The 23,873-nt window shown below is 36.0% G+C and overlaps 2 protein-coding genes across 4 annotated transcripts; both read right to left on the minus strand.

The window, feature by feature from the left end:
- Window positions 1–10,181: 10,181 nt before the first annotated feature.
- On the minus strand, window positions 10,182–12,971 carry LOC108200069 (uncharacterized). Of its 3 annotated transcripts, none has more exons than XR_010286391.1 (3): window positions 12,812–12,971; window positions 10,610–12,478; window positions 10,182–10,374 (listed from the first exon to the last, which is right to left on the minus strand). XR_010286391.1 is itself a non-coding variant. In XM_017368128.2 (2 exons), the coding sequence occupies exon 2, from the start codon at window positions 12,359–12,361 to the stop codon at window positions 10,670–10,672; it is 1,692 nt and encodes a 563-aa protein (XP_017223617.1). In that variant the 5' UTR covers window positions 12,362–12,478; window positions 12,812–12,971; the 3' UTR covers window positions 10,432–10,669. The 3 variants fall into 3 exon arrangements, 1 of the variants encoding a protein (XP_017223617.1); XR_010286392.1 differs by lacking the exon at window positions 10,182–10,374 and adding an exon at window positions 10,432–10,517; XM_017368128.2 differs by lacking the exon at window positions 10,182–10,374 and having other exon boundaries at window positions 10,432–12,478.
- A 3,051-nt stretch (window positions 12,972–16,022) lies between these two features.
- On the minus strand, window positions 16,023–23,589 carry LOC108200050 (alpha-soluble NSF attachment protein). The gene is made up of 9 exons (XM_017368109.2): window positions 23,361–23,589; window positions 21,335–21,384; window positions 21,156–21,228; window positions 19,885–19,964; window positions 17,953–18,104; window positions 17,588–17,747; window positions 17,458–17,505; window positions 17,118–17,198; window positions 16,023–16,248 (listed from the first exon to the last, which is right to left on the minus strand). Exons 1-9 carry the CDS (start codon window positions 23,503–23,505, stop codon window positions 16,165–16,167), a joined length of 873 nt encoding a protein of 290 aa, XP_017223598.1. The 5' UTR covers window positions 23,506–23,589; the 3' UTR covers window positions 16,023–16,164.
- Between the last annotated feature and the right edge of the window lie 284 nt (window positions 23,590–23,873).

Raw genomic sequence — 23,873 nt, forward strand, 5'->3', positions numbered from 1 at the left:
CGCTGTCCCCTTTGTTGTTCAACCTGGTTGGTGAAGCTCTGTCTCATCTTCTAGTAGAAGGCGTGAGGCTGAACATTTTTAGAGGCATAGTCATCCCAGATTCCACTCAGGTGATCTCGCATTTACAATTCGCAGACGACATTATACTGTTCATTAATGATGATCAATCTTCAATCTGTGGTGTCAAGAGGATCCTACAGTGCTTTCAACTACTCTCTGGGATGAAGATTAATTTTGCCAAAAGTCAGTTAATTGGGCCTCACGTTCCCGACGCAGTTCTTTCTCGCAAGGCAGAGATTTTAGGTTGCATGTTGGGCGCTACACCTTTCAAATATCTGGGGGCAATGATAGGAGCATCCCCTAGCTCAGTAGCGTTCTGGAACCCCTTAGTTGATAAGGTGCGTCGTAAGATTGAGAATTATGATGCTTCCAATATCTCGATCGCAGGTAGGTTAGTCTTGTTAAAAGCTGCAATTGATAGCGTGCCGGTTTACTGGTTTAGCCTTTTCAAAATGCCACAGACAGTAATATCTATTATAGATAAACTCAGGCGAAGATTTTTCTGGGGTGAGGACCAGGCGTCACAGAAGAAGATTCATCTCCTTAATTGGAATAGTATTTGCCAAAGGAAAATAGACGGAGGTCTAGGTCTAGCTTCGCTGCGCGCCAGAAATCACGCCTTCCTGGCCAAATGGATTTGGAGAGCTTTCAGTGAACGAGATTCATTCTGGAACAAATTCTTAGTGAGTCGTTATGGTCGTGCATGGAACTTCGATTTAGGTAGCATTCAAACTCAAAAATGCTCCCCTCTGGTTCGTGGCATAGCATCGGTAAGCTCCCTTCCTCTTGATAATATCCCGTTTGCAAGAAATCAGTACGCATGGAAGTTAGGGTCTGGGTCAATCGTTTTATTCTGGGAAGACGTGTGGATCACTGTAAACCCCCTTTGCATGATGTTTCCGGAACTGTATGATCTCACCCTTGATAAACACGTCACTGTTTCATCCATGTTGAACACATGGTTTTCCCATAACAATGCTACTCGTTTGTGGAGGTCCCCTCTCACCTCTCTCATGCATGATCAGTACCTTCAAATTTCTGCACTTATCTCGAGTGTTCTTCTAAACAATTCTCCTGATATCCCAATATGGAAACCAGTTGAAGGTCCTTATACCACTGCTACGGGGTACCATTATTTTACTCAGCGGAACTATACAGTGCCCTCGTTCGAAATGAAGAGATTATGGCAGCTTATCTGGTCCATAAAAGTTCCTCCGCGCATCGCGACATTTCTATGGAAGGTTTCACGTAAGATTCTACCTACAAGAAGCTTCTTACGTTCAAGGATAGATGGTCTCGACACTGTGTGCCCCTGGTGTTCTGCACACGAAGAAACATTGGATCATCTCTTCAGGGCATGCCCCTTGGCCAATGAAGTGTGGACCTTTATTGGTTCGTGGTGGGGATGGAATCATATTTTCTCAAGAATAAGTAGCTTCTGTCTATACAGTATTCTAAATGTTCAGCGTCAAAAGTTCATTGCCAAGGTGTGGCACTTGGTGGTGGCTGCGTCACTGTGGACAATCTGGCTAGTTCGCAACGAACTAATCTTCAATGCATCTCGACCCAGCATTGCAAATATTAAGAAGCTAATTCTTGTCAGGGTTAGTAAGTGGGGTTTAGCCTCGAAACTCATGACATGGGGGGATGATCCTATGTGGAGGGTGAACCCTGTAGGTACGCTCCATATACATCAAAATCTTGTTTCGGATAACTTCTGGAAATTCAAAAAGGAATTTTATGGTGCTATATGTGCGGTGGATGCGGCTTGGCTTCCATGCAGTTGGAGCAGTTGTAAGGCGGGTATAGGTGGTACAATAAAGCTTAAGTCGGGTCGACTTATTTATTGCTTTTCGTCTCCGGTTTCAGCATATAGCCCTCTGGAAGCTGAAATTTTGGCTATTATTCATGCCCTCAAGTTCATTAATGATTGGCAGCCCTCCAATCATCAGGTTTTAATTTGCTCCGACTCCATTGGAGCCATTAATGCGATATATAAGGGGCTGGATTTCTCTTTCCCTCTATTAAAGCCTTCTTTTGATCTTAATCACGTGTTACATCGTTATGCATGCATCCAGTACGTCCCTAGCATTTTAAATGACGATGCAGATCGATTGGCCAAGGATGGACTTAATAGACCCGGTATGCAACAGTATTGTGGTGCAGATTTGTATTAGTTTTTTAATTTAAATAATCTTTAACGGTCCTAAAGATATAAAGCAGCATCTTTTCCCGGGCTTTATTAGTTTTAGTTTTCAAAATCTCCTAGCTCCTATATAGACATGCATGCCTATCCTCAGAGTTGTAGCAGCTTAACACGTCTCCCAAGGCTTATGTGTTTTTCTATGCTATATCAGCCATCTGTGAAAGTTTTTGGCTGCAAAAAAAAAATCTTGATTTTCTAGAACAGTGTGAGATTTCCTCTACAATTGACGGCTAGCTCTCGAGAATCCATTGGTTTTAAGGATGACATGGTGAACATTTTTTCAGCTTTATGTCAAGTACACAGCATGGCCCTTCTGCTCAGCTTACATATACTTCTTTATATTGTCTTCTCAAAGCCTTGGTGCTTCCTATCTCTCTCCTTCTCTTCATATTTTTCTTTCAGTTCCTCCTTTCTCTCTCAATGGAGCACATTTGGGAAGTGCCAGATGAAGGTTTCTTGAAAATTAATGTTCATTGTGAAATCTCTCAAGCCCCTCTCGCTAATGGCAACACTGTGGCAGTGGGTGTCCTTATTAGGGATGGAGAGGGAGGTAAGTTGTGGGGTGCCCTAGGGGTGGTGAACGAGTTGATGGAGGAGCAAGCAATACTTCTCGGGATCCAAGCGGCCTGTATTTACTGCCAGAAAAAGAAATGGGAGCTCACCCACATCGAAACTTCAAACATTGAAGTGTATGAAACCATCCGTCTCCAGGAGCACATTGTTCTTAATGCTGACCAACTTGAGGCTTATGGACTGTTCAATACTGTACAGGCTAATCACTACAAGCCAGGCATCACCCACAGGAAACTCTCATGTATCCCTCAGCACATGAACGCCACTGCGAAATACATGGCTGAGTATGGCCTCCGTCACATGACCTGTTTTGCGGAGGCTCCTGGCATCTTTGGGGACCTCAAATACTACCTGGAAAGGGACATGGGCCTTGTTCTACCTTCTCCCATTCATGAACTGGTCCCTAACTTTGGAGAGGGCGAGGTTGAGGATGCTTCTCCACCACCACTCAAGAGGAAGCGTGAGAGTATCGTTCTGCCTTTTCCTGATGTTCTTGTCAACTCTCCCCTCCTGAAGGCACGCTGTTTTGGGTTTGAAGGTAAAGGTAAGGAGAAGATGTACAAGGAATTTGCCTTCTATGATGATGGTAGACTTAGTGCTCGGGCCATGGAAATCATAAACTCTGGTTGTCTAGATAAGATAGCCCCAGTTTTTGCTGAAGAAGTCATCGACCTCGAGTCTCATGTGGGAAATGGTTTTTTTGCCAAGGATGTGCTGCATTATGCTGTGTTGGGAACACTGGAAATCGTCCTCCCTTTAATTCAGAACACCTTCCCTGCTGTGACCCCTACTGTTGTTGTGAAGGAGCCGGAATTCATGCCTGTTAACGAGGTCCTCTCGTCTATGGGCTTCTTGAATGAGCAGGAGGATAGGGCGATAGGCTCGCTCGGAATGAGTTCCAAGAAGGCCCCTGGTGTCTAGATCTCCTTGAAAGTGTTGGCTAGGGTTCCATGATGTCTCTATCTGCTTTATGTTTATGTCGCAAGCTTTTGTCTCGGACCTTCTTGCCACTGCCTTGGTCTCAGCCATGCAGTCTTTTGCTAGTATTTGTACTAAGTCTACGTATGTTAGAATCTATGTATGTTTCCTGTCGTGATGGTTTCTAGGTTAGTTTTGGTCTGATGATGTAACCTTCCGTTGTAAGATGTTCCGAGATTAATATTACTTGCTTTTCAAAAAAAAAAAAAAAAAAAACAAGATTAGCACTTTTACAATTAACCAATTCATGTGCATGCATAAAAACTTTTAGTGTCACCAGGCTATTCTTTTCTACTGACTGACATAGATAAACCAATATAGCATGAACATTTTCTTACAATAATTTTCATAATCACCGAACAAAATCTTAACTACGAAACTAAATCACATAACATATAAATCATGCCTTGCTTTCCATAAAAATTAAAATTATACGGATTAATTCTAACAAGTCAAGAAAGAAAATAATATAAAATATTAAATTAATACCCCACTACTGTAATTGTGCAGGTGTCCGCATGAATGTTTTCGTCAATCGAATAATACTTGGCAGTGCATTAGAAATTGTATATTGTGAGCTAGTGCAAGCAAATCTCATTATCAAAATTTATTTGCAATCTAATATGTACATCTAAATATTCTAAATAATAAAGAAATATCACAATAATACATAAATTACACGTGACAAACAACCCAAAATATGCGATAACTAAAATAATAATTTTTATGAAACAAAGTATTCTATAATTTTCTCGTCATAAAAATTACTAGTTTACAAATGATCATGACTAAAACTAATAGTGCTTCCAAACTCATAAGAGGACACAAAGCAATTATGAAATAACCTACTGTAGCAATCTAATTTAATTTGGACAAGCGAATATAAAAAGTGACACTAAACTAGTTATCAATTACTCCCTCCGTCCCATTTTGTATGAGCTGGTTTGACTTTCACGGAGATTAAGAAAATAGTAGTAAATGTAGTTGAAAAGTGGGTAAAGTGGTGGGACCTATCAATATTTAATAATAGATATGAGATAGTGGAGGAAAGTAGTGGGTGTAATAGTGTTTATTTATTAAAAAGAGAGTATAAAATATAGAGGTAGTAGATGTAATAGTGAAAAGTAGTGTTAAAAATAGTAAGTATTATGAGTTCATTATTTTTGGGACGTCCTAGAAAAGAAATGGGACGGAGGGAGTGACATATGCTTGAACACACAAAACATATACAAGAGCAGTTAGCCATGGCCAAGAATAAACATACCTCTCGATGAGTTTGCGAAGACTGTGCGGTTTATTATTCTAGGCTAAAGCGATGTTTATATAGGCAATTAAAAGAAAACAAACCTAACATTAAAATAGGAAGTTACAAAATTTGATCCTAAATTCCTCCAATTCTTAAGTCAATTTTCCAAATATAAGGTCTTCTTACACGATTTTGATTTTCGAAAATATTTCTACGCTTCTTTCCATCAATAAAGAATTCTCTCTATTTTATTATTTAAATAACTAACACAAAATAAATTCTAGAAGCTTCCAATTAATGCTAATATCTAAATATATAAATACAAACCATTTAAATCTAATACCTAACTAATAATAACAATACTAATTAAATAAAATATTTAAATAAATAAATAAAATCACAGGATTTTACATAAGATATTTAAAAGGCACCATATATCTTGGGTTGCACTACAGGAGATATCCTAATGTGCTTGAGGAATATAGTGATGTAAGTTGGATAGCTAAGAAGCCTGGTTCCAATGGAGTGACTGGATATCTATTTACCCTTGCAGGTGGAGTAGTTCCTACAAGTCAACTAGACAGACTATAGTAACTCGGTCTACGTTTGAGGCTGAGTTGTGTGCATTGGATGACACGGGGATGGAGGCTGAATGGTGACATGGACCTACTATCCAAGTTAGACTTAAGTCTATAAAGGGGTTGGTGTCAGATTAGAATTCAAGATAACATAGCCGATCCACTGACTAAAGGACTTGAGCATGTTGTTGTCCTTAAGTCAAGACTGCGGATGAGACTGATAACCCATCATGATTCATCTACAGCGAGAACCCAATACACCTGAGAGCAGATCCCTCAAAATGTATTCAACGTGGTAATAAAAAGATGTAAGGGTGGATCGGTGGTACCTTTAACTATAAATTTAGATAATGATGTATTTGAGTCTATCCCCAGTAAACCTAAAAGGTATTGACACTACAAGTACAACAAAAATTTTTAGAACTCTGAATGGGGTCAAGTTATTAGATGAGATGTTAGTAGTACATCTCTAGAGATGCCCAACTAAGCGAATGTGAATGTTAGATCACAATTAGAGGAAAGGGTTATTTCTTGAAGTATTCGACGAACAGGATCGACACACGATCATTAATGTCTCAAAACCATAAAACGACACTATAGCCTTTGACTTGTCGTCGTCTATGGAATGTGTGTGCACCCAACGGATAGAGATTTAAGGTGAAACAATCCATATCTCATAGCCACCGAAGTAGGGTACTTAGGATGGTTCAACCCCCGAAGGATACTGATCTGAAAAATGATTCATAATGAGAACTGATATGCATTTCCTGTATGGATTTGTGGGGGATTTTTAAAAAATGGAAAGTTGGAGGCATTTTATTAATATTTTCTTGATGTAGTTTCCGAAAACTAATAGTTGGAAGTTGTTTCTTGCTATGAGTACTTAAATATTCATGTTTGGATCTAGGAATTTTCTTAGTGTAATTCATAAATAAACTGAGATGGAATGACTAGCTTGAAATGGGTGTGTTGTTGATTAAGTTCTGTAAAAATTTGTGTACCACATTGATTTGATAATGAGAGGTTGGTTGCTTTATAGTCCATTACATGCAAGTGTAGGGCACAACTACTAAGGCATGTGAAGGTGCATGTGTTAGAATATTTTATTTTAATTGTTTTTTATTTTCAGTACATTTTTTTGTATAATATATATAATATATATATATATATATATATATATATATATATATATATATATATATATAGAGAGAGAGAGAGAGAGAGAGAGAGAGAGAGAGAGAGAGAGAGAGTTGGGTTCAATAGAGAGCAAAAATTTTGGAGTCTTTAGAGACTACAAGATCTACCGTTAAAATAATCTGACAATTAATGGACATAATTAAATATTCTATGTCATGCATTTCTTGTCCTGCATTTCTAGTAATGTAATATTAATAATTTACATTATTCATGTCCTGCATTTATAGTAATGTATTACTAATATTCTTGTATTGCATTTCTTATTTTAGTTTTAATTCAAAACTATTTTTATAATTTACATTATTCTTGTTCTGCATTTCTAGTAATGTAATATTAATAAATTTTCCCGCATATTTGTGATATATGTAAGTGTTATTTTATCTTGTAAAAAATTCAATTCGTTGTAGGACAATGACGATGAGTTCAGTGCCAATCATAGCAATGTCCAACTACATCTTTGTTTTGTATGCAATTATCATTTTTATTTGTTAGGATTTCTGTGATTGAATACCAATATTATGAAATTATTATTTTATGTTATGTGGGATTTAGAAGTATTGCTTGTTGTTCACCGATTTAGAAGTGCAGGACAGGATATGGAGAGAAAACGAATGTGCAGGACAAATATCTGCAGCCCTTGGATGTGTAGAAATGGATGGTTGTGATTAAGTCTCTAAAGCCTCCACAAAATGCAGTCTCCATAGAACTTTTCTCTCTCTCTCTCTCTCTCTCTCTCTCTCTCTCTATATATATATATATATATATATATATATATATATATATATATATATATATATATAGGGGAGGATTCTGGTACAAACTTAAAAATTGCAAATTTTTTTTGTTCAACAAATATATAACTTGAGTTCAACATTTTTTAAGATATTTTGTTGAACATCGATTAAAATTGTGTTGGAGAAGTAAATAAACTAATTTTTCAATGTATGGACTAAATTAAACGAATTATATAAGCAATATTTATCTTTCTAGACCCTACCCAAACCCAAAGGTATAAGCATCTTTATACATATATTCAACACAACGATAATTAGTGTTCTACATCCGATGTTACCCTAGTTACAAATGTGTTGAATGCACGATTTATTTATGCGTTATTTTTGAAAAATATGATGTTTTTTCAAGAATTTTCAACATGAATACTTTCTATAACTAAGGATTAACACGATGGAAGAATAAAAAAATTCAAAAAAAAAGTTTGTAACTCTGTAACTTAAAAAAAAAATTATTTGATCTTATCCCTATATATATACATATATATATATACATACATACATACATACATACATACATACATATATATATATATATATATGTATATATATATGAAAAGCGTTTGTGAAAGATAAGAAAAAACCGTAGCAGCCTCTCAAATCCCTCTATCTCTCGCTCTTATCCATACATAGATTTTGTTCTCGGATGAACTGAGGTGTTGATCGCCGTTGATCATTGTTGTGTCTGTGAACGGACCAATTTGAGCTATTTTATCCTGTAAGCGAAGATTGTAGCAACCCATCACAGCGTAAATGGCGCAATATTCACTTTAAGAACAATCTAGTCTTTATCGTGGGGCTAGGCGACTCGGCTAATTTATCTATCTTCTGACTTGTATCTATTAAAGCGACGATCAAATAAGATTTCTTTTTTTTTTCCATATTAATTTTTCAGTCTCTAATTTATTTCGTGTTTGTTTTAGGGGGTGGCTGAGATTAGGGTTTTGAGTTGGTCTCACGTGCTCTCAACTCATGATCCCCCAATGTGCCTACGTACCCCAATATTTATAGGGGATCAAGCCATACGTAGTTCTATTGAACCAAGACTCCTAATTTGATCAGGACTAGGCTTCTCAGGGATAAGACCAACCCTGGGGTGGTGACTTATCTCTTAGACGTCCAACGCCTTCAGAGTCCTACTCCAGTTAGAATTAGTCTTGAGGCTGACTACCTCAGACTCCTAATCCAAATAGATCACGGATTCGACAATATCTCCACTACGAGAGATAGCATCTACCACGACTCTTATGGAGAAGTCATCTGGGAGAGCCATGACCAACCCCTTGAGGTGTAGGGACGCGTCCTCACCTCCCGGTGAGGTCTTCGTCTTCAAGCAAGGTAAATAAGGAGCCAAATTACACGATCGTCTCAATCCCCCGATGAGGGCTAACTCACCAGAATACAGGATCCAGACATATGATCGGCCTTCATATTACCCCGGAGGGCCTTCAAGAGTCATGATCACCTCAAGCCCCCACACGAGGGTTAACTCGGCAGATAGCAGGATTGAGGATTGTAGATCATGCCCGGATGAGCCCGGGAACTATCAGATGAGCCTGATAACTACCAAATGAGCTTGGTAACTACCAAATGAGCTTGGTAACTAGTCTTCATATCCCTCGGAAGGGTCGTCGTATCCCCCGGAGGGGTCGTCGTATCCCCCGGAGGGGTAGGTCTTCCTATCCCCGGAGGGGCGGTCTTCATCTCCCTCGGAAGGGTTGTCTCAGCGAATGTACACTCTCCCATAGGAAGAGCATTCTTACAATATGTGTTTACATGTGGGAGCGACCCCTGAGGGCGCGCCCTTGCCTTCGCCGTCTTGTCCCATCGACTACTCCAACAACACATCAGACATGTCCTTCTTTAACATGAGGCCGCGCCCCTCAGTCACCTCGGAAGAGGGCGCGCCCTCCTCCAACACCATGACCAATTTTGGTCATAACAGGGTGGACGGAGGGTCGGTCGCGTCCTTCCATCAACGTCCTCAAGAGTCGCGTCTCTCCTTCCATCAACATCCTCAAGAGTCGCGTCTCTCCTTGTGACTCGGAGGACGCGTCCTATTTACGCAACATTGGCGGATTAGTCACGCCACGGAGGGCTGCGCCCTTCCGTTCAGACTAGTCTCTTCAAGGGTCGGTCACGTCCTCACTTTATAAGCAGGAGGACGCGTCCTGATACCTCATATAGGACTCTTAGCCCAATTCATGTCTTACTTAGTTAAACTAAGTACATACCCGGCCCAACAAGGACCTAGCCAAATTTGGCTATAACAATAACTTTCATCGTTGTTTGTTTGGTTTTCCAACACAAAGTCCACGTACAATATAACTTATTTACCTTAACAATTCAAGAGTAAAATTTTCGAGACATAGAGCATGTTTGTTTGGGGTCATTAGATTTTAAATTGAAAAATATTCGGAAATCGATTTAAAGATAAATGTAAGACAAAAACTGACTTAAATTTTTGAATAGCTTATTTAGATTTATGAATTTTTTGATAAAAATCAATTTCAACAATAAAATAAATGATCTATCAATTTTTTTTGTTATTATATTTTTAATAACTAACAAATCACCTATACTATAAAATTATTTTTGAGCTCTTATGATCTCTGTAAGGCACAGAAGACCTCTGCTAAGAATAATTTAGACTTGGACGACAATGGAGAATGTATATTCCGGAGCCATCAAGAAGGAATTTATGTGGAAACAGCAAACAATAACACAATCAGGCTTATTTGAAACCTGCAAGTAAGGTACTACATCAGGCTTGCTGGGGAAGAAGTTCTGACTCTGGAAAAATATCACAGTAAACAAATATTGTCGAAACTACATATCCTTTTAATTTCCGAAAGAGAATTCTGTCAACGACCAAAACTGAAAAGAAACTACAAGGCAAGAAAATGAACGTTTCTCAGCAGGAATAAGAAACAAAGAAATACAGACACTGCACAATCAACTCGAGATATACATAAATTACCTAGGACAGGTAGAATTTCGCAATGCAACACATTTGCAGTACAAACATAGTACTCGTCTTTCAACTGGCTTCTCTTTGTATTAATAGTGGGGTAGGAGGTTTCAAAATTTCATCCTTGGTATTTGTATCAGAACGTTCTTTTACCTCAGGAGGCTGCCTGCCTGGACTGCGATGCTCATTGAAAAATCTGCTAGGACTTGGAGAGTTTGCTTTGAATATGTTGGCTGGAGACGAACTGTTCCCAAAAGGTGAACTTGGGCCAGATTTAACCTGATACCCCCGCTCATCTTGACGGGAGGAAGGAGACATTGGTAACTGAGTATTTTCATCCCCTTTCTTCTTGTAAAACTTAGCCTCTGCAATTTCATAAGCATTGCCAGTCCGCACTTCCTGAGCAAGTGTACACCAACAGCAGCAAAGCCACAATGCACAATCGGCAACAGCTGGTTTACCACAACAGAAACTGTACGGTGGCAGATTAAATCTCTTTCTCATTTGAATCCTCCAAAAACCACCATAGAGTAAACCAAATATACAAAGGAAAACCCCAGTTAGCCCCAATATCTCCCTCACAACTTCGTCATTTATATTGACAGCAGCCAGATTGAAGATCCAAAATGGAGCCAGACAGAAAAGAAGAAAAGTCGCAATATGAACATACATGTTACCAAATCCAAGTCTCTCCATATTCCACCCAAAAACACAAAAACTACAGAATAGAGATAGATATGCTAAAGAAATATCTTCCCACATGTCAAATATTCCTCCACTCCACACTGGTCTATCTTCTTCAGTCTTGCCCGCAGATCTATGTGCAAATGAAAATCTCTTTTCCAAGGTTTTTAATCTCAGTGGGCTTTTTACAGTTATGTCAGAAGAGATATTCTGAGCTTCTTCGTCAAGTTCAGAATGGTAGTCCTTTCCAAGGGGGCTAACAATGGCATACACGCCCGCAATTGCAGGGCAGCCAATTGCAAAGGAAATTGTTATTCCAACACCTAAAGCAGGACGATCTGATCTCTTGTATCCCACATTAAGACCACACAAGGCATACTGTGCAAAACAGTTAAGGTTGAGTAGAAGTATAATCACCATCATGTGTACCCATTCATGAGGTTTATAAGTCCCGTTCTTGCAGTAAATCTTCCGTAGTCTAGAAATATCTTCTGGTTTCCATCTCAAAAGAAGTACAAGATGGTACAGTCGTTGTGGATGTTGGTACAGACACATAAGGGTAAATAACGCATTAAGGATCTGGTTGTTAACTTCAAACCAAGCATTTCTCTGGGTTTTTCTAGGCAACGCACTATTTAGCATTCCAGTCATGACAAGAAACAAAATTGCACCCGACACAGCAACACAAACTACCCACAATAAGAGAACCATATTCATTGGATTTCTTATCCACTCGTTGCAGATCTTCTTAAGGTTGTTCCAATCAATCTTCCGACTAAATACTTTACTTATGCGTTCTCGTATACTACCTGAAGAAGGAACACTCTGCGAAAATTCATCTCTCATAACCGCAATCCTTTGAAATTTTAGAGTCGGAGACTCTAAAGCACCAAGATTGAAAAAATTCATTCTGTTGACAACAGAACTTAAGCTACCATCAGACAGAATTTGCGGGTCCTCATTACCAAGAAGCTCCCTTTGAGATGTTCCGATATGCAATGGGACAACCCCCTTGACTTTTGCACCACTAGTTTCATCAACTCCTCCAGTAACTTCACCATTATCAGCTGATACCATCCTAATATTCCTATCCCCCAACTACTTCTCAAAAATTCAAACTTTGTTGAAATCCCAAATCAAATTCACTCATCCTGCATCCTGGCTACTTAACCCAGATCCTAAATTAGCTATTCACTACAAAACAAGCCACAAAGCTCCAATAAATATAAAGACCACAAAAATAACAAGCCAACTAGGCATAAAAAATATATCTAAATGTCATCTGTCTACAAGATGAATCCAAGAACCAAATACAAAATGAAAAATCTTTGAACATTAAGCTGAAATCATAAGTACTGAACTGCTAAAAATCAGATTTTTTGAACTGCAGTATAGTCAACAGCTTATAAAGACTTCAAGAAACCATCAAAAGGCAGAAAAAGAAGCTCTAAACAGTAAATTAATCACAATTAACAGATATATAACCTGCTAAAAACAAGAATATTAGCTAAGTAAAAGATAATATACCTGTGGGCTGTGGATCTGAAGATGCACATGGGCAAGAATGGTGAACAAAGTATATTTCAGACCAGCTTCATTAACAAAGTACAAATGTCATATTTAGACAAAACAGTGATTAAAGTACTAAGTAAAGCCAAGAGGTTGCATAAGTTTGCAAGTGGAAATAATGAATCAATGTCTAATATAAATAATTATGTAATCCCTCCGTCTTTAAATACTTTTCCTGTATATTTCACGTTTGCCAACACACATTTTTGATCATTAATATCTTTTATTTCGTAGTAGCATTAAATATAAAAATTTTACCGTATTAAAGTACTCGTGAATATGAATCTAACAAAATCACTCATGACTATATTTAGTTTTATAGATTAGATGTATATTAGTAATTTGTCTCATGTTATGAACAGTACCGACATCACAAACAGGAAAAGAAAAAAGAAACGGAGGGAGTAATATAATACTATTATGTCACTTAAAATATTGCGATAAAATATTGGCAATGTTGTAAAAAGTTAAATCGGAGTGATCAAGTACCATTTAGCAATTAATTAAATAATTGGGAAACAATCGGATATGTATAAATAATATAATGATGTTTATTTTTTTTAAATCTGTTATATTAATTTTAAAATAAATATATTATATTTAAATTTATATCGACAAAATATTAAGTGATCGAATCCCTATGATGATTTATCGGTCAAATCATAATATTTAGAACCATATAATATGCAGATGGTTAGTTGAAATTGTCTCATGCGTTAAAATAATAATTTAAAAAGACAGTAAATAACGATAAGAAGACACCATGCTTTATAGTAGTAGTTTATTCTTCTGCCTGTTGTCACAGTGAATAGCAATGCTGTTCTGAGGTCAACGCAGTACTCCCTCCGTCCACCTCATTTGTTTACGTTGAAGGATGGGGGCTCGGCACGCATTCTAATGCTGTCGTAAAATGTAGTTTGATAAATTATTTTGAACCATTTTTCTTTCTGAATAAAAGTTTGATGTATATATTTTTATACAAAAGAAAATTTTTAAAAAATAAATTATAAAACTATGTTTTATATAAAATCGTGTCGAGCAGTGTAAAAAAATTGTAAAAAAATGAGTGGTACATATGAGTGGTAACTTCTGGACGTTAAGACAGATGGTGCATGGCAACCAATCAAAGTTGATACATTTTTCCGTTTGTTATATCTTATTTTCAGAAATTAATAATTTGAAAATTTTAAATATTTGTTTATTCTTGATTTAAATAAAAGATAGGCAATCATAGTAATAAAAACAGTTTTCAAAAATTTCCAGCAGTTAATATTCATGTATTCCAATATTTACTTAAAGATCTTAAAGTATAAATACATTAACATTTTTCTTTAAAAAATACACCACTTGTGGTTTAAATACGATATTAATTTATTGTGAGAAAAGAAGAAAAAGGCTTGTTTTGCTTTTAACTAACAAATTTCTTTGTGTGGATTAGCTAATTCAAATGATTTAATTCTGGTTAAGAAATATAATTTTTACATGTTTTCTCATAATTAAACATCTTTACAAGGACCCACTGCGAACTCAGGCTTGACAAACTCTTAATTTATTTGCAGTCCTTGGTAGTTAAAACATTAGATTTTAAGAAGCATTGCCTTCATTTTTCCATCTTCATCACACTCAAAGGCTATGTACTTTGTAGTAAGAATTTCTGCTATTTTGAGAGCAGCCCTTTACTCTGTCTTTTCCGGTTTTTGTTGACATAAATTGGCTTGCTTCTGAGTGTTTGGTGGTGATGAGAAAATGGGAATATGCATGGGAAAATCTGCAAAATGTGCTCATGCTTCTTCTAATCAGTTCATGGGTATGTCTCTTCTTGATTTTTGATATTTCTTACATGAACAATATGATATGGTATGCCCTTCTATTACAATTATTTACAATATTCTTTCTTTTTCTCATGATTTTGAGTGGAATTGCGAAAGGTGTTGATTTTAATCTTGTTTGTTTGTGTGTATTTGTTTGTTTGTTTAATGCATGTGTTTTGTTTGGTTTTTGGCGATTTTTCGTGTTACATGTGATACGCTTCGTTGTTCGCTTCGCATACGACGAGGCAACTTGATCGATAGCATAGCGGTGGTGGCTGATGGTGGCGGTGACGGCGGTTTCAGGAGGGGATCCGGTTTCAGAAAGGAAAGTGCGCTAATTGTGCCTTAATTGAGGGCGGTAATTGTGCCTAGTTAATTATGCCTCTTTATTGAGGGCGTAAATTGTGCCTCAATTATTGAGGGCGTAATTGAGGGCGTAAATTGTGCCTATTTATTGAGGGCGTTAATTGGGCCTTATTTGAGGGCATTAATTGTGTCTTAATTAAGGATATTAATATTTCATTATTATGCCTTAATTAAGAGCTTAATTGTCTCAATCATGAGTTATCATGATTGTGGGAATATTTTGATATAATCTGTTAAATATATCGACTTATATTCTTTTTGTTTCTCTTGTTTTATTTTCAAGATTCTTGGAAGAAGACCGGTTTTCTTTTCGGACATTAAAGTTTTATTGTCTAAATTTCCCCGGTCATCTTGCACGTCCGACGGTTAGATAATAAGCTTTCTTGAATGAAAGAATTATCACGGTGAATTGCCGATTCTCGTTGAGATTTATTCTCATTTTCAAAAAAAAAAAAAAAACAAAAAAAAAAAACAAAAACATCTTTACAAGGAAAAAAGAAGTGTATTCATTGAACTGCCAAAGAAACACAATTTTTTATCAGATTTTATCTTATTTTTTCTCGCCCTGCAGAGTAAACAAAAATTTGTTACGTCTTTCATGTACATGCATTCTGTAGTGTCCGTTTGGCACGTAAAATTTTCAATCATTCAGGTAAATCGATTACTGCCTCGAAATCTGATTGACCACAAAGCTACAGATGTATAATAAGTGTTTCTAACTTATAAACCGAGAAGCCTGGCTTAAAAATGGTTGCCAAACACCCACGTAAACTTACATTGATCTGTATTATTGTCCATCCCTAATCTCTGATATATAGTAGTGTACTGATGACATGAGCAAGTCCTGCTCAAGATCATCTTCTGTAGTGGTTTCATCAATCAACTTTATTAAATAGATAGAGAGCTGGATAGAACACAACTGTACTACTTTTATTTTTGTGCAAAACTGAAAACCCAGAACAAAATGTGGCAAAAACAAAAAAAAAAACCCAGAACAAAATAATAATCACTCTCACTGATTCACACCAAAGTGGACATAATTGTGTGATGTACATCAATAACAATAAAAAGGTACATACATTGATGGTAAATGTTGAAAATTGCAGTATTGTACATTATCAAACACAAACATAATCAAGTAAGATCTCCATCCTCATCATCTTCCTTGGCCTTCAGCGATTCCTTCACTCTCAACAGGAGGGTTGTCTTCCAAGCATCCTGCAGAAGCAAAACCAGTGTTTTCACTTTTCACCACAGCAGACAAGTTGAAATGTAATTGTTTAAACGTGAGGAAAAAAAAGGTAAAATACACATTTAATCTTGAAACAATCATGAAAGAACCTACAGGTAAATTTTTTAATTAAGACAGAATATATTACACTTGATAAATGTACTCAGCAACCTGCCTTTATTAGGACCAACCATACATCGGTATAGAAGATAAATATCAGTCTCTCATAACATAGACCTCTTTCACTCTGCCCAATAAATTTACTTCACATCGAAAGTCACCGATGACTTTAAAGCAGTACTATGAGTGACATAATAACAAATAAGGCCCTACTGGAGGCTACATCCATTTCATAACACGCTGAGTATTATTCGTATCATTTATCGCAACTCATCCATGCTACCCAATTACAGTCTAGGAAATCTTTCAAAAGGTCCCTCTGCTCCTCTCACATTATTTTCTGTCTTCATAGTGATATGGAAGCCCTGTCATGTTCAATACCTAGCTTAATATTCATTTTTAAGAACTTTTAAAATTACAATCTGGAGCTGTTGTTGACAATGGCATCTTCGTTTGATTCACGAAAAATATTTTCCACAAAAATCTTTTTCCACATTTTCTAATTTTCCTGCATTTGTTTGATTTCTGAAGAGAATTCCCTGATTTTCCTCCTGCATTTCTTTAGTTTCAGGGAAAAAAATAATTTGCATGAGAGATGTTGAGTCATTATTTTTATTTATTAAGATTAACAATGGGGTTGACTAAAATTATTGATTATATTACACTCTATTTATAATCACAAGCTAATCTGAATATGATAATCTTATATGAGCTCAAAATAAAAGGCTTGAAATACCAGTTTAGTCATGCTATCAAATTCCTTGACTGCATCAGTAAACTTCGCAACATCAACTTCATCTACTGCAGCCGCCAAGTCCTGCACCAATAAAGACATCCAAAATGGAAACGATAAGTTTACTTGGCCAACAAAACAAGATGTTTAACAATCAGAGAAGATACTAACAGTTGACTCTGGTACAGCAAAATTTGCAATTACCAATTACACCATCAGATTGGATTTGTGATGCTAGATAATGTAAATTAAATGTTATAACTTTCAAGTGGGCACACGGTGCTTGCTGGAGGGGATGAACTATATAAAGAAAAATTAGATGCACTATGACATCCTAACATACCGCAAGCAACTTATATTCTCGTGTTCCTGAAAAAGTAGGATCCAGTTCCTGAAAAAGAAAACACAATCATACTCAATATCTTGGTGTGCTACATATACAAGTCAATTAACTGCCAACATGGAGACTGAACCTGATATCGGTCCAAAGCATTGGTAATTGCAACAACATCGTTTTTACAAAGCTGACAAATGCCAGCATTAAGAAGATGACCTCTGACTCCATACTTCAACAAGTTATTGTTTAGTGACTGCCGTGCTATGTCCTCATATATATCAATTGCTCTCTGGTAGCTGTAGTTTTTAAAAAGTATATTAGTAGATGCCCATTAATGAATGTTTTACCAACTTCAACACATTCAACAAAAGATTACTCCTTCCCAAACTACACAAAGCAGAAGTTCTTTGAATCATTATACATAATGCAGCAGGAAAAAATATTTGCATATTGCAGTTAGTTGAAAATCTATGTACCAAAAAAGTTTATTAACAAACTTACTGCTCAAGCTGAGCAGCAAACTGAGCAATCTTCTGTTTGCACTGGTTTGCAGAAGATGATACATCTTCACTTTGGAAAAGGTCAGCTGCTTTATCATAGAAATGCATAGCCTGCTCCAAGTTTTGCTCCTGCTCACATAATTCAGCAATTTCCTGCAGGTACCGCATGCAACGTATAACTAGGTGATATATTTATTAATTGGTGTAATTTCATCGAAAGGATGCAACTGCATCACAGTATAAGCATCACTATACAGCTCTAATATTTTACATAAGATAACCTCATAAGAAACACATATGAGCACGACACTAAGAAGTATAATTAGCAGAAAAGCTTAAAAAAGTATGAGCTGTTACTATGCAACCTAAAAGAAATTGCTGGAAAGTAAAGACTTCCTGAAGAAATTGTATGCACCCATCACAGACAAAGGATAACTGAAGAGAAGTTTTATGACATTTCTGAAAAGCAAAACTACATTCCAGAATAAAAAAATTAGCATTACTACTGTCACGAATGGGCCCAGAGCCTAATTATCATTTTGATCCACTAGTCTGGACGGTGTCGTATTGAATAAAAGCGTGTCTTGCAAAACAACTTCGTTTAAGTTGTTCTAAATCTTTCCCAGTTATGTTATTTTGTTTTCATCAGAGTCAGTTACGTAGTGGTGGATGACGTGGCTGTGACCATGTGAATATAAGGACCAACTTCTGTATTTTTCATTTTTAGCATATCTGGAAATGAACTTTTTACATTGTCTTCTCTAATCTTCTCCTTAGCTTAACCTTCAAGTCACCAGAAACAGAAATATAAACTCTAATTCTCTAATTGCTAATAACTACCCTGTATCAACTAAAACATAACAATTTCTGATTCAGAGTTGTTCTCTTTAAAGAATACCTTGTAAATTATGGCAGATGATGATTCAATTATCAATATACATGATAGAGACATAACCTTTTATTCACGTTTACGCTCGCTTGCAGTGAATTCCAGCAAAATATATTGTCAGATATTTTATGTTGCATAAATTCCAGTACATTAGAAATCCAAACTGTAGTAATTACAGTAATAATGGCTTTTGTCCTTTCAAAACAGGAGTTCATTATTAAAAAAAAAAGAAGTTGTGTATGTGCTATAGATGAAACAGTGGCAACCTAGAACTAGCTGAGTAGGTTCTGCACCATAAATATATACTCCCTCTGTCCCAATCACTTCTTAACATTTTTTTTCACCGCTGGACATGCACTTTAATGCGCCTATAAAACATAGCTCTATAACTTTTTTCTAAAATTTTGTTTCTCTGAATAAAAAATTAAACACTAAACTTTTTATTCGGAAAAAATAAACATTTTTAGAAAAGGTTATAGAACTATACTTTATAGGAGCACTAAAGTGCGTGCCACGGCCCCGTCCACCAATGTTAAGAATTGAGAGGGACGGATTGTGTAAGAGACAAATGCTTACTAAAGGGTCAATTGTTTACAAAGGAATGATTTTAAAATTAGCTTATACCTAATGCTAATAGTTCATATATAAAGATTGTTTATTATGTAACTATAATTATATAGGCTGAATGAAACCATGAATACAATATTATAGTCCATACCATTCCAAAAAAAGCACCAACAAAAAACTGACATACAACTTTGAATATCTGATACCATGTTCAATAACAAAGTCCCAAAAAACCTTATGGTGTGAGGACGCCGTAATTAAATCATACTACTTCGTAACATTGATATATAACATATGACCCCTACAAATTATAAAAAAAACAATAATAATTATCGCATACAGACAATTCAACTACGGGATCATACATGGTTCAAAGACAAAGGAAAGAATTCAAGTCATATTAAGAGTAAAAGAGCAGACCCTATAATGATCCTTCCATTATGAAAGCATAAAATTGTACTACAACCTAGGTCATACCTTATAATATCTCGCTGACATGCTGAGCCTTCCGATCTCCATATATAAATTTACTGCTTGTTCTAGACAATTTATGGCTTCTGCGGAGCTTTTAAATGTTAGAAAAAAACTCAGACAAACACATATTTACATATATATATGTAAATATGTATGACAAGGAACATGACTTTCTACAGTTATCTCTAATGAGTTGCTAAACTGGCTTTTGCATATACTGTTACCAGCAACCTAGGGCACTGTAGATACCCCAGGGGCTATTTGATGCAACTTCTTCTCAAGGCCAACAACTGATTGATATTTTAAAAAGTTGTAGAAATTAAGGACAAGTTACTATGGACTACTCATTTACTTAACCAGAGAACAAGAAAATTTACACATTTTAACTAGTTTAGACTGTCAATAAACATACTAACTAGTATAGACTGGAACAAGGGTTTATAGTGTTATTTGTGCTTCTATTCTAATCTATTGATAAACATATAATCTTTTCTTATTTTTGAAAAAATGTACTTGCATATATTAAACTTTCTAGGAATCAAGAGTACAAGCAATGAAATCAGGAGAAGTATGATGCTACTCCTATAGACCTGACTTGGAATACATGGCCTTTGCTAACAAGTGGGCAACCGTATTCGCAGACCTATGAACAAAAACAACTGACACATCCTCACAGTGTTTAATTAATTCTTTACAACTAGCAGCGATAGTATCAAAGTAAGACTTTCCAATACTTCCATTCACTGCATCGACTATATCTAAACTAGTTTGTATTATATTCATTGAACTTGTTATGCTGAATTACAAGAGAACTTTTCTAACTGTGCAAATCATGCAGACAGAGTTTCAAAAGATTTTGGTTCCTTGTAGCATTTAATTTTCTTTAAAAGACAGTAAATCAGAAGATAAAAAACCAATCAGTTTAATAATCTCAGCAGTAATCATATAGTTTGGAGGAAACCCATTCATATTTCTTTGGTATTGTTAACTTTTCCATGCAGTAGGTTTGAACTTGTATGAAATCTACAGGAGTCCAAAATGCCGAAATGATTTTCAGAAAGCGGCTAACACTCCAAACTCTTCTTCCAGTCTAAACTCGTTAATATGTTTATAAACATATATATATAACAAATAACTGAAATGCAAATTTATGTCACAACTTACAACTAAAACCAGATTTTTAATTTATATTAATCCATTTTGAAAGTAATATATAATAACTGCAAGTATGCAGTCTTGCAGTAAAATCACACAAATGCTTCACAGCTTAATACCTTTGGTATTAGTCTTCTTATAGCTATGCGCAGCATCAGCATATGAACCAGCTGCTTCATGTTTGCTATCCAGCTAAAAGCACAAAATTGCCAGGTACAGACAGATCTTAAAAACTGGTGGAAAGAATTCCAGGAAAAAGAGTCACCTCAATACAGAGTAAGAAAGTACAAAAAAATACCTTAATATGACACTGTGCCAACTTCACATACACAGCTCCGGCTTGATCCCCTGTGAAAAAAACACATGTCTTGTGAAGAAGTTTTAGATAATCTCAAAGTTTAAACTGATGTTGTTAGGAAATACACGTGCAAGAAACAACACTTTAATTGACCCAGAGCACTTGAATTGGCTTATTAATATGGATAGTACAGGAACTAGAACACAACTAACTAACATTTTAATAACGTAGAGAAAATGACCTTTTGGCCCTTAAAGTTTATGAGTGCGTACACATCAGCCCCTGATGTTTTGACTCGTTCCTTTTAACCCTCAGTGTACGGGATATATACCAGTGATCCTTATAGCTTGACTACCATATATAACGGTATAAATCAGATGGACAAAAATGACAATTCACAAAAAGGTACAGTTTGGACAATCCATAAAGATACGCTTAATGGCCTTCTGGCCCTTAAAGTTTATGGATGTGTACCCATCAGCCCTTCTTTTGCAGGGAAAACAAAGTGAGTTGTTAATTTTGTCCAATGAATTTGTACCATTATATACGACTGTCACGCTGTAAGGGTCACTGGGAATATAACCCGTATATTAAAGGTGAAAAGGAACGACTTAAGACATCAAGGGCTGATGGGCATACACCCATAAACTTTAAGGGCCAAAAGATCATTAAGCCAATAATATATGATGTAAAAACTTTTAATTGAACACTAGCATTCATAGCTTCTTTCCATTAATAAGAACCAACTCCTCTCTGTAACTAATTACAAAAAAAAAATACCAAAAAAAGGAGGAACAAATTACAAAACGAGGTCGACAATTTCTCAACCAAGTTCTAGATGATTCCTTTACCTTCATAAAGAGAACCATAATAACTAGAGATTTATTAAATATGCCTAGCAGTAACAAGTCTTAGAGAATCTCCCACCCTAAAAAAGCCCTTAGCTAAAAATCTAGGTAGCATGCCAAAAAATAGAATTTACATATAATATGTATATATTTCACCATTCCAATGGTACAAAACCCTTGTCTATAATTATAGCCAACCTCTTGAGGTTGGCTATATTTGTTGAACCTCTAGAGATCTGTAGTAAAATGTCACATCATCTATTACCATATTACAATAATATATTCGATTAAGAACAGCTTGAAATAATAGTAAGATACTATTTTTGAGATATAGCCAACCATTATAGTCAATCCCATCCGGGCACAATCTCTCACAAATTCAACAAAATTTACAAAATCTGTTACAGGTCCATTTAGCCAACACCGTTGGAGATGCTCTTAAATCACTTGTAACAAACATAACTTGTACTGATATAGCATTAAAAAAAAAAGGAAGAATTTACAGCAAGCCAGGCATATAGTAAATGTGTGACGATGAAATAGATGAATCCTAAATAATATTAACCATATTTCGAGTACAGCTTTCAATTTTACATCATTGACAGGCTGAAAACATTATTTTTACGTCAGGTTTCTTTCATCAGGTTTCCAAACTTTGAGATTGCCAAAAAGTTCAGTATTCCTGTAATCTTTACTCCCATGGCCATACAGAGAGTCACCCCTTTGAAATCGTTAACATAATGCAAGACAACACAACTATCCAGTTCCCAAACATTACTAGTCATCCCTAGTTATCATGTCATAAGAATCCCAATCTGTTCCCCTCTACACGCTTCTCTACGACATTTTAAGTTTACGCCATAATGTCACATATCACATATCCAATCTCTTTGCTACATTAAAACTAACTAGCATAGCCTTCAAAAGTGCCAGCTCATCTACATTTTCGATAAACAGCCAAATAATTTTCCACAAAATCCGCACTGCATTACCTAACTATAAACTACTAGACTTGAAAACTCGAAAAATCCTACACAAAACACTCGATCTCGATGCAAAATTCACCAAATTCATTCAGTACACAAATATACCGCAATAACGCCAATCAGATCAACAATTAATCATAAAAAAACAGAACAATACGAATAAAATTAATAAGAGAATGAAAAGAGAAATACATGACTTGGCGAGTTTGAAGCAATTAGCGGCTTTTTCGAAGAGCTCAGCGGCGTCTTCGTGTTTAGAGCCAAACAAGCCCCATCCAGTAAGCTTCTTCTCGGCTTTCTTCTCGAATTCTTCACCTTTGCCAATCTGATCGCTCATCTTTTTGTGTTTCTGCTTTTTCGTTTTTTTGGTCGTGCAGAAATGGGGTTTGATATCAGTTCGCCTTGGGCTAATTAACTGACCCGGCTCAATTCATATAAATTATCGGTTCTTGTATTTTTACTCCCGTCAAGGGTCTGTTTGGCGGTGCGGTTAAAAATTGTTGTGCGGTCAGAAAAAGATAAAAAAAGTGCTGTTGTAGAAATCAGATAACTGTTTGGTAATTTTTTTGATATTTGCTTATTTTAAGTTATAATATAAAAAAAATATTTTTTGTTGTTAGGTTTGATAGTGAAATTTATAACAGCTTTCTGCAAAAGCTGAAAGCAGCTTTTTCCAAAAGCATAGGAGGACCTGTTTTTTTAAAA

The sequence above is a fragment of the Daucus carota genome, chromosome 8 (genome assembly GCF_001625215.2).
Source record: "Daucus carota subsp. sativus chromosome 8, DH1 v3.0, whole genome shotgun sequence".
Lineage (NCBI taxonomy): Eukaryota > Viridiplantae > Streptophyta > Magnoliopsida > Apiales > Apiaceae > Daucus > Daucus carota.

Coding starts and splice junctions, on each gene's coding strand:
- LOC108200069 (XM_017368128.2), bottom strand. CDS start 12,361: ATGGTATCAGCTGATAATGGTGAAGTTACTGGAGGAGTTGATGAAACT.
- LOC108200050 (XM_017368109.2), bottom strand. CDS start 23,505: ATGAGCGATCAGATTGGCAAAGGTGAAGAATTCGAGAAGAAAGCCGAG. Junction 18,105..19,884: donor TGTCAGCGAGATATTATAAG/GTATGACCTAGG, acceptor CGGTACCTGCAG/GAAATTGCTGAATTATGTGA. Junction 17,748..17,952: donor TTTGCTGCTCAGCTTGAGCA/GTAAGTTTGTTA, acceptor TAAAAACTACAG/CTACCAGAGAGCAATTGATA.